This window comes from Pygocentrus nattereri, chromosome 14 (assembly GCF_015220715.1).
Source record: "Pygocentrus nattereri isolate fPygNat1 chromosome 14, fPygNat1.pri, whole genome shotgun sequence".
NCBI classification, from domain to species: domain Eukaryota; kingdom Metazoa; phylum Chordata; class Actinopteri; order Characiformes; family Serrasalmidae; genus Pygocentrus; species Pygocentrus nattereri.
The window spans coordinates 24635465-24649237 of record NC_051224.1 but is presented as its reverse complement, the minus strand read 5'-3'; the positions used below and the strand labels follow the sequence as shown (position 1 = coordinate 24649237).

The following is a 13773-nucleotide window of genomic DNA, read 5'->3' as shown; positions in this document are numbered from 1 at the left end:
AGCCAAGGAATCGAACCCTGGCCCTGCTTGTTATGAAGCAACAGTGTTACCTAATGTACCACCGTACCACCCAACTGCATCTCAAACTATATGATATACTCTAGTCTATTAAAAATCAATCACATTAGGGAAAATGTGTAAATTAGATATTTGGCAAATTATTGCTTTAAACTCTCAGTAAGTAAACACAGATGAACAGATTTGTGCTGAGGTTTTGACTGACCGTTGGCGGAACTCGTGGAAGACGATGCGATTGGGGAAACCCTGCCGACAGATCCTGATTCCCTCCAGCACTCCGTTACAGCGCAGCTGCTCCAGAACCAGGTGGGCGTCCAGCTTCCCTGCCTACACAAACATTAGTTACAGATTCAATACTGATCAAGGTCACTACACGCTCAGCGCACATTCTAAAACACACTGTTTGTTTACATGCACTCAATAATTGGATCATAATCAGGTTTCTGGAATTATCTGATTATTCAAATGGCCATGTAATCAGCACACTTTGATTTCTTAGATCAGAGTGAGGTCTAGAAATCTAATAAATCTGAGCTGAGCTGGATTTTATTTCTCAGTGTAAACAGCGTGTGCAGAAACAAACGGCGGTACCAGAAATAAGTGAGCCGTGTGATACAGCAAAACACTTTTGGAGTGACACAAACCAAATACATGCTTGACAAAATGAAGGATTGAAATACTGCAATACAGAGGGTAAAAGGCATTTTCGAAACATGACAAAAACTGAAGAGCGACAAAGATAGAGATATGAGGTTTTGTTCTGACAGCAACGAAATATAAAGACTTTTTGGTCTTTTTAAAGCAATAGATCAGAAGAATGACAAAACAAGACAAACACATTTTTATAAAGGAAATTTTAAAGGAAGTTCTTAAGATAAGCTCTCACTGATCTGATCCATAACTTTTCTTTGTATGGACTAAACCAAAACAGTCATGATGTGATGAGTCTTACTCTCTTCTCGTGGTTAGGAATGATGCAGCGGACAAAGTTGGGCTGGGTGTTGTGCAGAGTGGTCATCAGTTTGCCCAGAGACTCTTTGTAAAGCTGCCCCACTGTACGGAACATGCCTTTCTTGGACTTGGAGGCGCTGGGCATCGAGCTGTCCGACTTAGCCATCTTAGCCATGGTCTCCAGCCCCACCACACGGTCGGCTGTGGGAGGACAACACAACTCTGTTTTGTAGCGTAACTGAAAAATTGGGGAATTTCAAGATATATAATAGATGCCAGCACTGCTGCTGTTCGCATATTACATGTGCTGTCGTGCTGTGCAGCGATACTGTAGCACACGGTTAGAAATAAAGGTTCTGTGCAGGTACATTTTTCATTCATCAAGGTACATCAAGGTACAAACACTGTACCATTGTTCCCTCAAAGGTACAGCAGTGGTTCTAAGGTCTGATTATGAATCTTAAGCAAGTTTTTCCAGGTGAAAAGTTTGTAATTGTACCTTTTCATAACTGAATGTTTTAAAACAGAACAGTAAAATAAAAGCCTGGCAATCAGCCAGAAATTAACCATTCGTCAAACTAAATGGCCTGTAAGATGCTTTACAGACTGGCTGGAATAAAACAACATTAATATGGCAAAAACTGACAAAACTGAGCTGAACATGATATTGCGTCAGTTTTATGGCTCAGTCTGATTTGGTCAGACTCTGAAGATCAGACATGTTTGGCGAATGGTATTGGGTTCATTTCTGGCTGATTCCAGGTTGTTTAGCTGGTCTTCTGTCGCAGCTGCCGATTGAAAAGCTGCTCAGTGGTGATGACAGTTTGGGAATTTAGTGTGAGGTGCTGGAGAACTAACTGCCGGCTGTGCTGCAAATGGGCGGAGCTTGGAACTATAATTTGGAGGAAGGAACTGAACATTAAAACATATTAAACGCCGCATTCAGGGCCCAGTTTATTAATATCTTACTTTATTTATTAACTGTTGTATTAAAGCAATAGAGTGTGTTATCGCCAATAACATCACGATGATCTACGGTGACCAAATCACAGCCGTGATGTTATTTCGCGATAACACACGACCTCTCGTTTTCTATTGCTTAATTGTACCAAGACCTGTTTGTTGATATAAATGCACACAAATATGAAGAAAGCTGACAAATAATTCCTTAATGGACAAAAAATTATCCAATGAATTTGTCTTTGCTCTGAAAGTGAAGGCCATCCAACCATTTCATAAAGTTCATGCAGTGATGAGCACCTGTATAAATCTCTTTAAATCTATAATTGTAGAACTACAACGTGCACCTATATAGTAAGTGGAGGTACTGAGGAGGTACTGATAATGTTATGCCTGATCAGTGTGTGTGTGTCTGTGTGTGTGTGTGTGTGTGTTTATATATATATATAAAATCTGGAGACACAGTGGCACAGTAGAATAATAAGGATTACAATCATTTGGGAGGGCTAAATAATACCACCTGGCCTAGCGATGCCCCTGATTGTCAGTGCCAACATCTGGAAAAAAGTTACAGAACCTCACCATCTTTCCACAGATCCTGCACGAATGGGCTGGTGGAGTTATTCAGCAGCGCTGTTACGTTGTCATTCAGAGGGTCCATGTTTTTGGTCAGCCAGGCATGAGCGTTATAATCCACCTAATCAGAACAAGCCATAGGTAATTCACTGCACTGTTATTTCAGTCTTAGACAAACATGTAGACGAGGTTTACAAACCTTTCCAGCGTAGTGCTGTATGGAGAAAAACGTCTTGTCCTTGAGGTTCTTCGGCTTGGAGAACTTGCAGTGGCTGGAGTGTGTATTTGTGAGCTTCTCCACAAAGGAGACATCGGTGGCTTTGGGGAACCAACATTCCTCATCCAGCAGGGCCAGAATACCAGGAGGGTTGTTCTAGATGAGGACAAAGGGGTGGATTTGATTCAACCACATTTATGCAATTTTCAGATGTAAAAATGAATCAATTTTGGAACATCAGAATGTATAATAATTGATTATTATTCATTAAAATATGCACTTCTTTTTTTGTGGCAAAATGACATCTAGCGGCAAAGCTACACTATGTAAGATTTGGAGACCCCTGTGGTGAACGTGTGTAACTGCACATGAAAGTTCTGTAGTGTGGGTTGCAATCAGGCCCAATTCCCCAAGCGGATTCAAAGAGAACTCAGTCTAAACTTGGTAAAGTTTAGACCACCTCCTTGTTTCTATGCTCATTTTCCATTTTATCAGTTCCACTTACTGTATAGTTTCACTCTGTAGTTCTACAGTTACAGACTGTAGTCTGTCTGTTTCTCTGATACTTTGTTAGCCCCCTTTTACCCTGTTCTTCAGTGGTCAGGACCAACATGGACCCTCACAGAGCAGGTACTATTTGGGTGTGTTGTGCTGGTATGAGTCGATCAGACACAGGAGTGCTGCTGGAGTTTTTAAACAATGTGTCCGCTCACTGTCCACTCTATTAGACACTCCTAACTTGTCGGTCCACCTTGTAGATTTAAAGTCAGAGACGATAGCTCATCTGCTGCTGCACAGTTTGTGTTGGTCATCCTCTAGTCCTTCATCAGTGGTCACAGCACGCTGACCACAGGACGCTGTTGGCTTAATATTTGTTGTTGGTGGACTATTCTCAGTCCAGCTGTGACACTGAGGTGTTTAAAACTCCAGCAGCACTGCAGTGTCTGATCCACTCGTACCAACACAATACACACTAACACACCACCACCACGTCAGTGTTACTGCAGTGCTGAGAATGATCCACCACCCAAATAGTACCTGCTCTGTGAGGGTCCATGGGGGTCCTGACCACTGAAGAACAGGGTAAAAGGGGGCTAACAAAGTATCAAAGAATCAGATGGACTACAGTCTGTAACTGTAGAACTACAAAGTGCAGCTATACAGTAAGTGGAGTTGATAAAATGGACAATGAGTATAGAAACAAGGAGGTGGTCATAATGTTATGCCTGACTGGTGTGTGTGAGGTGATAATGAAGGTACAGAACCCTGTGCCGCGATCGAGTTGTTCAGGACTTACGGGCCTCTCGATGAGCTCGATGCAGGGCTGCAGGTCGAGGCCGAAGTCAATGAAGTTCCACTCGATTCCTTCTCTCTTATACTCCTCCTGCTCCAGGATGAACATGGTGTGGTTGAAGAGCTGCTGCAGCTTCTCGTTGGTGTAGTTGATGCACAGCTGCTCAAACGAGTTGTCCTGTCGGAACAGACGAGAGGTCAGCTTCTGTTCTTTCACTGGACACTTCCTCATCCTCACGGCCACATCACAACCCTGCACTCTAAAAAAGATGCCTCTTCAGGGGTTCTTTAGTAAAGAAAATGGTTCTATATAGAACTGTGAACACTCAAAGAACCCTTTGTTTGAATGTTTGATGGAGAATGTGTTGCATATGGTTCTATACGGCACAAAAAAAGGTTCTGCTATTGTTTACAATATCAAGCTCAACAATATCAATAACAGAAGAACCTTTTTTGGTGCTATACAGAACCATTCTCAAAAAGGTTCTACAAAGAACCGTACACAACACATTCTTCTTTGATAATAAGTGGTTCTTTCCATCGTTAAAGGGTTATTCAGACTGTTGGAGAATGTGCTGTGGATGGTTCTATACAGAACCTTTTTGAAAAGGTCTCTGTATAGCACCAAAAAGGGTTCTTTTATTGTTTTGATGTCAAGCTTGTAACAGCAGAAGAACCATTTTTGGCGCTATATAGAACCGATTATAAAAACGTTTGACAGAGAACCACTTACAACACATTCTTCATCAACCTGAAGAACCTTTTAACAATGCAAAGAACTCTTTAATTATTCATAGAGTTCTTTGAGTGTTCATAGATCTATATAGATCTATTTTTTTTACTCAAGAACCCTTGTAGAACCACCATTTTTAAGAGTGTAGACAAGTGCCATAACTTATTTTTGTATAATTCACTTTGGTTCAGTGCATGTGACATCTGTTCTGCACTCTTAAAAAGATGGTTCTTGAAGAGTTCTTTAGACAAGACAATGATTCTATATAGAACCACAAACACTCAAAGAACCCTTTGCATGAATGTTTCTTTAGACTGATGGAGAATGTGTTGCATAAAACATATAATATGGTTCTATATCACACCAAAAAGGTTCTGCTATTGTTTACAAAGTTAAGCCTGTAACAACAGAACATTTTTTGGTGCTATGTAGAACTATTCTCAAAAAGGTTCTACATAGAACTGTATACAACACATTCTTTGTTAATAATAAGTGGTGTTTGGCATCATAAAAGGGTTATTCAGATTGATGGAGAAAGTACATGTTCTATGTAGAACCGTTTTGGGCTCTATATAGCATCAAAAAGGGTTCTTTTATTGTTTCGATGTCAAGCTTGTAACAGCAGGAGAACCCTTTTTGGTGCTCTACAGAACCATTTTCAAAAAGGTTCGATATAGAACCATATACGACACATTCTCCATCAATCTGAAGAACGTTTTAACGATGCAAAGAGCTCTTTAATTATGAAAAGGGTTCTTTGAGTGTTCATGGTTCTATATAGAACCAGTTACTTTACTAGGGAAGCCTTGAAGAACCATCATTTTAAGTGCATAGAGAAGAGAGTATAGAGAGTTATGACTTCTCTGTTTGACCTGTTGTAACAAAGTTTACTCTATTAATCCATTAAAACCTGATTATTTGAAACTGCAGTGTTTATTTGACCTTTAGACAAATTTTACAAAAGTAATTAAATAATTATTTGCATTTATGAGATTTGCTTTTTATCATATTTGATACATCCAGATTTTTTTGCAAATTATTGCTTAGAACATATTTATTTTTAATCAAACAAAAACATCCAGGACACATTTTTTCATTTACCCAAATAATTTCAAACTTAGAAAATAACAATATTTTCCATATTACACAACAATTCATATTCTGTACCTGCTTAAATGGTTCTTTGCATGATAAAAGGGTTTTCAAGTCGATGAAGAATGTATTGTATACTGTTTTATGTAGAACCTTTTTCAAAATGGTTCTAGCACCAAAAACATTTTTCCTTTGTTTACGATGTCAAGCTTGAGAAGCTTGAACCCTTTTTGGTGCTACAATGAGCTATTTTGAAAACTATATACAACACATCCTCCATCAATCTGAAGAACCATTTCACCATGTAAAGGACAATTTAAGCATACATAGAACCATAGAAGCATACATAGTGTCTCTACCAGTGGTGGACAGTAACTAAGTAAATGTAATTGATTTCTGTACTTAAGTAGTTTTTGTGTATCTGTACTGAACTTTTCCCATTTTGGGCGACTTTTTACTTTCACTCCACTACATTTCAAAGTCTAATATCTGACTTTTTCCTCCACTACATTTTGAGAAATCTGTCCTTCCTTTTGGTTTCTGTGTGTATAAAAACGTAACATGTTAAAACGAAAGAAGCACAAAGCAAGAACACCAATCAGGGCACAGCGGTCACTTTGTTCTGAGCTTGTTTTGACCTGTTAGTCATACCGACCCAGTGCAACACACAGTTCAACATCAGCACAGCAGTGTAAAATTTTGGGACAGTCTATTCAACATAAATGATGAACTAACCTAACTTTGTGTAAATAGAGCACAATATAGAAATATGGACACATATGCAGTCGTGACTGACGCGTCTTTTTACTGAATTTATACAAACACTTTCATTTTATAGTAAATTAGTCTGGGCTGGTTTATGTTTATGAACAGAGACCTACAGATCAACATAGTAAAGGAGCTCATCTGTGATCCTGAGTTTAAAGCCAGTTTTTATTAAACTTAAACTTGTAACTAAGTTGTAAATAAATCCTAAATTGAAACTTTACTTGTGTGTAAAAAGTGATTTCAGAGCCACTCGGTTCTCCCTGATGGAAACTGTTTACCTTCAGTGTTTTGTGCTTATGATCATTTTAATAGACATCAGTGTCACTAAATAATGACGTTCTATTAAAAGACTGGTTTACCAAGAGAGACACTGGAGGATTTTCACCTGAAATGAGTTCATGAAGCAAGTCTAGTTATAAAAATGATAACAGGACATTAGAGTCATAATTAATCTTTCAGTACTTTTACTTTTGATACTTAAGTACATTTGAAGACAAATACTTTAGTACTTTTACTCAAGTGGAGGTCTAAAGGGAGGAACTTCTAATTTTACTGGAGTAATATTTTACCTTGGGTATCTACTTTAACTCAAGTACATGATTTGTGTACTTAGTCTTTACTAAGGAACCCTTGAAGAACCATCTTTTTTAAGACTTTGGTATTAGAGTAAAAGGTATGCTCACCTCAAAGATTTCGAAGCCAGCTATATCTAAGATGCCGATGAATGAAGCTCCTTGGCGCTTCGACTTGTCTAGAGCTTTGTTGACACGTCCCAGAATCCAACGGAACAGCCGGTCGTACATGGCCTTCGCAAGAGCCTCCACCGCAAAATCAGCCTGTTAATGAGATACATCACTGAGCAAACTCAGACTAAACAGACACTGCATGTAGATCAGTCTGTACAGTCAGAACAACAGCTGAAACAAGTTAAACCTTTAAAGGGGAACTCCATCAATTTAAAAAAAAAATCTGCATAATTTAGTGTTTAAGGTGTAAACAGAGAGATTCAGAGTGGTTTGGTGTGAAATGGTTCAGATGTCTTTACAGAAGTGGTGATGGGAACTAGGGGTCGCCATGACAACAACACAAATATAGATATTTTATTCTGGTGATGCCACAGCCATCCATGGCCAGCAGTCCAAGAGAACACAGTTGGCCTCCCTCTCTGGCTGGGTAGGGTGGCTCTCCCTCACCACCCATCACCCAGTGCAATGCTAGCCAACTAGCTAGTGGGTGGAACTGGACGTGATTAAACTTGTGAAAAATTTGGAAATGTGGCAAAAAACAACAAAAACTATGAATGTTTTATATTCAGTACTTCCCAAACTACACCACACTAAATCCAGTAAAGCAGGACTAATTATGCTCTCTTGATCATCAAACATGCAGTTGGGAAGTGTTTTTAAATACTGACGATATCCATGATATACTCAGAAAAGCTTATTTTGGCATGATTTAATGTCATTTATCACAATAATGATAAACACTGTCATATTGGTCATTTCTACTGTACTGCCATTGTATTACAATGGAAATAATAATGTTGCCAATAAACTCAGTTCACAGGCTTATTACATACTAAGGCTTATTATTCAGTAACTACAGGGACTTCAGTGCCCACCAGTGGACCCTGGCTGTATAAAGGAAAATTACGCAGATTTTTCAAAATTGCATGCATTGATGATTAATGAAATCCGTAAGGGAGTGGGGGATGGGGCACGAGTCCTGAGCCTGGCCTTCCTGCAAGCTCTTGTGGCCGTCATCGGGGCCCTGCGGACAGACGCGTGCCACATATATGGAACCATTTTCTTTACTAAAGAACCCTAGAAGACCATCCTTTTTGAGAGTGTAGTCTGTTCTCCTCTAAACACACAGCACACCTCACCTGCTCTTTGGTCTGAGCTTTCTGCACCATCTCTCTGCCCACTTTGATGCGAGGAGTGAGGATGGCCTTGGTGAAGTCCGTCACATTAATGCCCTGCAGGTGGCACACTTTCTGTGCAGCTGGGAGAGACATTTTCAAGACCAGAGTCAGGAAGGTCAACACCTTTACTGCCAACCATTTACACTTATACAGTGGAAGAAAACAATGTTCACACACTGTGTTATTACATTCAGTGGTGGACAGTAACTTAGTAAATGTAATTTGTTCCTGTACTTAAGTAGTTTTTTTGTGTATCTGTACTTCTTTTGTATCTGGTAACTTTTTACTTTCACTCCACTACATTTCAAAGTCTAATATCTGACTTTTTCCTCTACTACAAATCTGTCCTTCCTTTTGGTTTCTGTGTGTATAAAAACGTAACATGTTAAAACGAAAGAAGCGCAAAGCAAGAACACCAATCAGGGCACAGCGGTCACTTTGTTTTGAGCTGGTTTTGACCTGTTGGTCATACCGACCCAGTGCAGCACACGGTTCAACGTCAGCGCAGCAGCGTAAAATTTTGGGAGAGTCTATTCAACATAAATGATGAACTAACCTAACTTTGTGTAAATAGAGCACAATATAGAAATATGGACACATATGCAGTCGTGACTGACGCGGCTTTTTACTGAATTTATACACTTTCATTTTATAGTAAATTAGTCTGGGCTGGTTTATGTTTATGAACAGAGACCTACAGATCAACATAGTAAAGGAGCTCATTTGTGATCCTGAGTTTAAAGCCAGTTTTTATTAAACTTAAACTTGTAACTAAGTTGTAAATAAATCTTAAACTGAAACTTTGCTTGTCTGTAAAAAGTGATTTTAGAGCCACTCGGTTCTCCCTGATGGAAACTGTTTACCTTCAGTGTTTTGTGCTTATGATCATTTTAATAGACGTCAGTGTCACTAATTAATGACCTTCTATTAAAAGACTGGTTTACCAAGAGAGACGCTGGAGGATTTTCACCTAAAATGAGTTCATGAAGCGAGTCTAGTTATAAAAATGATAACAGGACATTAAAGTCATAATTAATCTTTTAGTACTTTTACTTTTGATTCTTAAGTACATTGGAAGGCCAATACTTTAGTACTTTTACTCAAGTGGAGGTCTAAAGGGAGGAACTGCTACTTTTACTGGAGTAATATTTTACCTTGGGTATCTCTACTTTAACTCATGTACATGGTTTGTGTACTTCGTCCACCACTGATTACATTCTTATGTGTCTCTTTGTTAAAGATCTCTCTCTTTGCCTGTTGCTGATATAAATGATATATTAGTCCGTCAGTGCTGTGCTGGGCTACCTGTGGTGTCGGGCATGCTGGCCTGCTCCTGGTTCTTCTCCTTCTTGAACTCGATGTTGCCGAGCTGCAGTACAGTGGAGCAAACCTTCAGCATCCCTGCACGACAACACAACCTTCATGTGAAGCAGCGTTATTACAGTTCACTAAAACTACCACTCAAATAAAAGACTAGCCATGAGAATGTGATTGTTAACTGTAATAAAAAGAAAAATGACACTTTTCAAAAACACAAATACTAAATTAAATATGTCATGTCCACTTTAAAACTAAACAGTGACTTTTAAGAAGAACCCACCTCCCCCTACACCCCTTTACCTCTCCAGACACATACTATTGTAAAGATATTGTAAAGTAAATACCAGACTTACTTTCTTGAGAAGAGTAAGAAGAACTGGAGTGGCAACCTCTGACCTAACTTTGATATACACAGGTTACATTCGCCCTATTTGAGTACGCCTGCCCAGCATGGCATGGAAACCTGACGCAATATCTGTCGAACCAGACTGAGACGGTCCAGAAACGTCCCTGCCACATCATCATCGACAGGGCTTATTCTACATATAAAGAAACCCTTCAAGCTCTCGCATTACCAACCCTTAACGAGAGAAGAGACATATTGTGTAGATGGTTTGCCTATTATTTAACATGCTGTGTTATCTGACTGCGTTTACTCACAGTTCACAGCATGTTAAATAATCTTTGCACCTTATTCCACAACCCTACCTCATGCTCAGAAATGAGGGATGTGTCAGTGCTGCACTGACCTGTCTGTTTATTGTGTCTAACGTCTGTTTTATTTATCCTATTTATTGTATTCTTTCTAGTGCAATGTTTTGTTTGCACACTTACATCTGCACTTTTGCACTTTCTACTGTTTTGTTCCTGGAGGAACGTAATTAATTTACTTAAACATAGATGGAATAACAATAAAACCCTCTTGACCTCTTGACTGTTTAGTCTCCTAAACCTCTCTTTTAGAGAGTGGCTACCACCTTCACGAGCCCAGATATCATGCTGGAGAATATATATATATATATATATATATATATATATATATGTATATGTGTGTGTGTGTGTGTGTGTGTGTAAGTGAGCATTGTAAATACTCATGTAATTCAGTTTTGCTTTCTATAAATAAATTCAAATTCAATCAGAATAAAAGTAAATGGAAATATTGAGGAAAAAATATTTTTTCTGAGTGTGAATGAGTTTATAAGTGAAACTCTTCTGTGTTCGGTCTTTAAGGAAAGCCGGAGCTGAGCTGAGCTCAGAATACACTGTAAAAATGGCTCATCAGATCTACCTGAAAAAAGTCAAGTCAAAGTTTATTTGTATAGGGAAAAACAGGTGGTGCAGTGGTTAATTAGAGAGTTTGAGTTTATTGAGCAGCAGCATCAGGAGGGTCAGTTCATGCAAGTGAGTAAAAAAACAGTGTATGTAGTAACAAGCAATTGAATCATTCGTTCAAAGTATTTATTTAGGTTGAACAAAACTAGTGAATTTACTTGTTACTACATGAAGTCATTTTTCAGCTAGATGAGCCATTTTTTCAGTGCACTAACAATTTCAAGAAATGGTTCCTCACCTATTCGCTCCTCCTCGTTGAAGCCCAGCACGTCCATGGCCTCCAGAGTCTCATCAAACATCTCGTCATCCTGCTGACCTTGCACCTGCACGTGTCCTGCCACCAGGAACCGGTATTTGCCAAAATCCTCCAGAAGCAACTCCTCTGAGAAAACAACAGTCTGTAAAGTGAGCTTTTAAAGGCAAGTTCATTTATAGAGCACCTTTCATACATGGTGGCCATTCAAAGTGCTTTACAATGAGAAAATACAAAGATAATTACAATTAAAATTTGTAATAATAATAATAATAATAATAATAATAATAAACATCATCATCTATATTTATATAGCACTTTTCATGCTGGTGGTAGTTCTAAATGCTTTATAGACAGGTGATAAAGCTTAACAGTAATACAGGAAATTTACAATGCTAATTCAAAGTCATGCATTTCCAGATATTTATTGAAACTTTGTTTGCATTTATATTTATGTGTAGTTTCTATCTTAAATATAGTGAGTGTTATTAAAGATTTAATTTCCTGTTTCAGTTATTAAGCTGTGTTGGTCTGGTTGCTCCATCTGACTGACAAAGTTGCGCCTGACTTTTCAGACTAATTTCATATTAAACAGGCATCTGTTAAGACACCCACAGAATCATTTATCCTTAAAATCAAGTTTACTTACATTTTTTAATAAATGAAGAATATTATAATGATTCCACATTTTTATGGTTCTCCTGAGATCAGACCACCTGACATGCTAAACTGAACACGACTCAAAAATTGTGTGTATATTGGTTTCCTACCATTTATAGTTTTAAAAATTAAGCCATCAAAAATAGTTCTTTGGAGCAATGCTATGAAAGAACAATTTTTGGTTCTCCAAAGAACTTTTTTTAAAGATTACTGAATCTCCATACAATGAAAACATTCTATGACAAAATATGGCCAAAGGTCCAAGCCTAGGAATCATTTGGAAACCTTTACATTTAAAAGTATCTTGTACTAGATTGTTCCGAGTGGTTACCTTGCATTTTGTCTTTGGCTCCAGCCACCATGTAGTAAAAGATGTGGAAGGATCTCTCGATTTTGGCCTGTCGGATACATCTGGACTTTTCCAGCAGGTCTGAGCAGAAGAATTAAGGCTAAAAGCCTCGTCATGTTTTCAAGCAGTTCAGTCTGGGTCACTTACATTAATAGAATAATATGAATAGGAGTGAGGATGGTGTGTTTGGATGTTCTTGGAAAGATTAAAAAGCCCAGTGTTTTTAGGATACAGGTTTCAATATTAGCACCAACGATGTAGCCAGCCATGTCGAAATTGATCTTGATGAATTTGCCCTATGAGAAAGACAGGCAGACACCTTGGTTTCATGATGCTGCTCATAATAAGTGACATAATGGGAGAATGATCGTGAAACAGTACTTTTACTTACAAATCTTGAAGAATTATCATTTTTGATGGTTTTGGCATTTCCAAAAGCCTCCAGAATGGGGTTTGCCTGCAGGAGCTGCTTCTCTAGCTCCCCCTGGTGGACAAATAAAGCATCACTAAGGAAAGGCAATGTGTACAGCAGCTTAAAGGTGCAATGTGTGAGATTTAGTGGCATCTAGTTGTGAAATTGCAGATTGCAACCAGTTGAATCCCTCTCCCTCACCCCGCCCTTTCCAAGCATGTAGTAGAACCTATGGAGGCCATTAGGTCTTCTGCTATTCAGGGCCTTTGGGCTCAAAACAGGTCGGAATCTCTGTGTTAACATGTAAATATTTGTTGTGTTAACACACAAAATATTTGCGTGTTAATGTGTTAAAACATGTTTAAGATGCTAAGTTTCAGTATTTGGATTTTGTTGCTTTTGGGGACCCTTTGTGAATCATGAAGCTTTACCGCCACCTACTGGTGTGGTGTTATTGCTCAAACAACATAGAGAACCAACAGACCAAGTAATGGGGAAAAAAATTCAGGTTTTAATTTGTTTCAAAATATATTCTGAACAATCATTAGTGTTAAGCCAAATGAAATGAAGGGGCTACATACACATCAATATGCAGTAATTCCTACTATGATTATGCATGTATGTCTGGATTTGAGGCCTCCCATTGGCATGTTTTTTTTTTTGGTCATTTTATCTCAACTAAATTTTTATGTGTTAGCGTGCACAACTTCTTTAACACGTTAATGTGTATGTTTAAATATGTTTTGAGCCCAAAGACCTTCCATTTTCGCAGTTTTTGCTTCTTTGACAGCGAGGATTCACCCTCCCTTGCTTTTCCTTGTGCAAAATCTGATCCTCCATTTGGGTTCCCAAACTTCTCACTACACAAAATGATCAGCCAGCACCGACAGCAACCACCTGCTTTCTATTTCTTCC

General features: G+C 38.6%; 1 protein-coding gene across 3 annotated transcripts in view; it reads right to left on the bottom strand.

The window, feature by feature from the left end:
- myh11b (myosin, heavy chain 11b, smooth muscle) overlaps positions 1 to 13773 on the bottom strand; it is a 72361-nt gene that overhangs the window by 46926 nt on the left and 11662 nt on the right. For all 3 annotated transcript variants that reach the window (XM_017715477.2, XM_037544572.1, XM_037544571.1), the window contains exons 7-18: positions 12838 to 12930; positions 12679 to 12742; positions 12429 to 12527; positions 11423 to 11566; positions 9838 to 9933; positions 8494 to 8612; positions 7292 to 7444; positions 4020 to 4193; positions 2705 to 2878; positions 2512 to 2626; positions 971 to 1170; positions 224 to 345 (exon numbers count right to left, since the gene is read on the bottom strand). In XM_017715477.2, the coding sequence (XP_017570966.2) occupies positions 224 to 345; positions 971 to 1170; positions 2512 to 2626; positions 2705 to 2878; positions 4020 to 4193; positions 7292 to 7444; positions 8494 to 8612; positions 9838 to 9933; positions 11423 to 11566; positions 12429 to 12527; positions 12679 to 12742; positions 12838 to 12930 (1553 nt within the window). The remainder of the gene's footprint in view (positions 1 to 223; positions 346 to 970; positions 1171 to 2511; positions 2627 to 2704; positions 2879 to 4019; positions 4194 to 7291; positions 7445 to 8493; positions 8613 to 9837; positions 9934 to 11422; positions 11567 to 12428; positions 12528 to 12678; positions 12743 to 12837; positions 12931 to 13773) is intronic.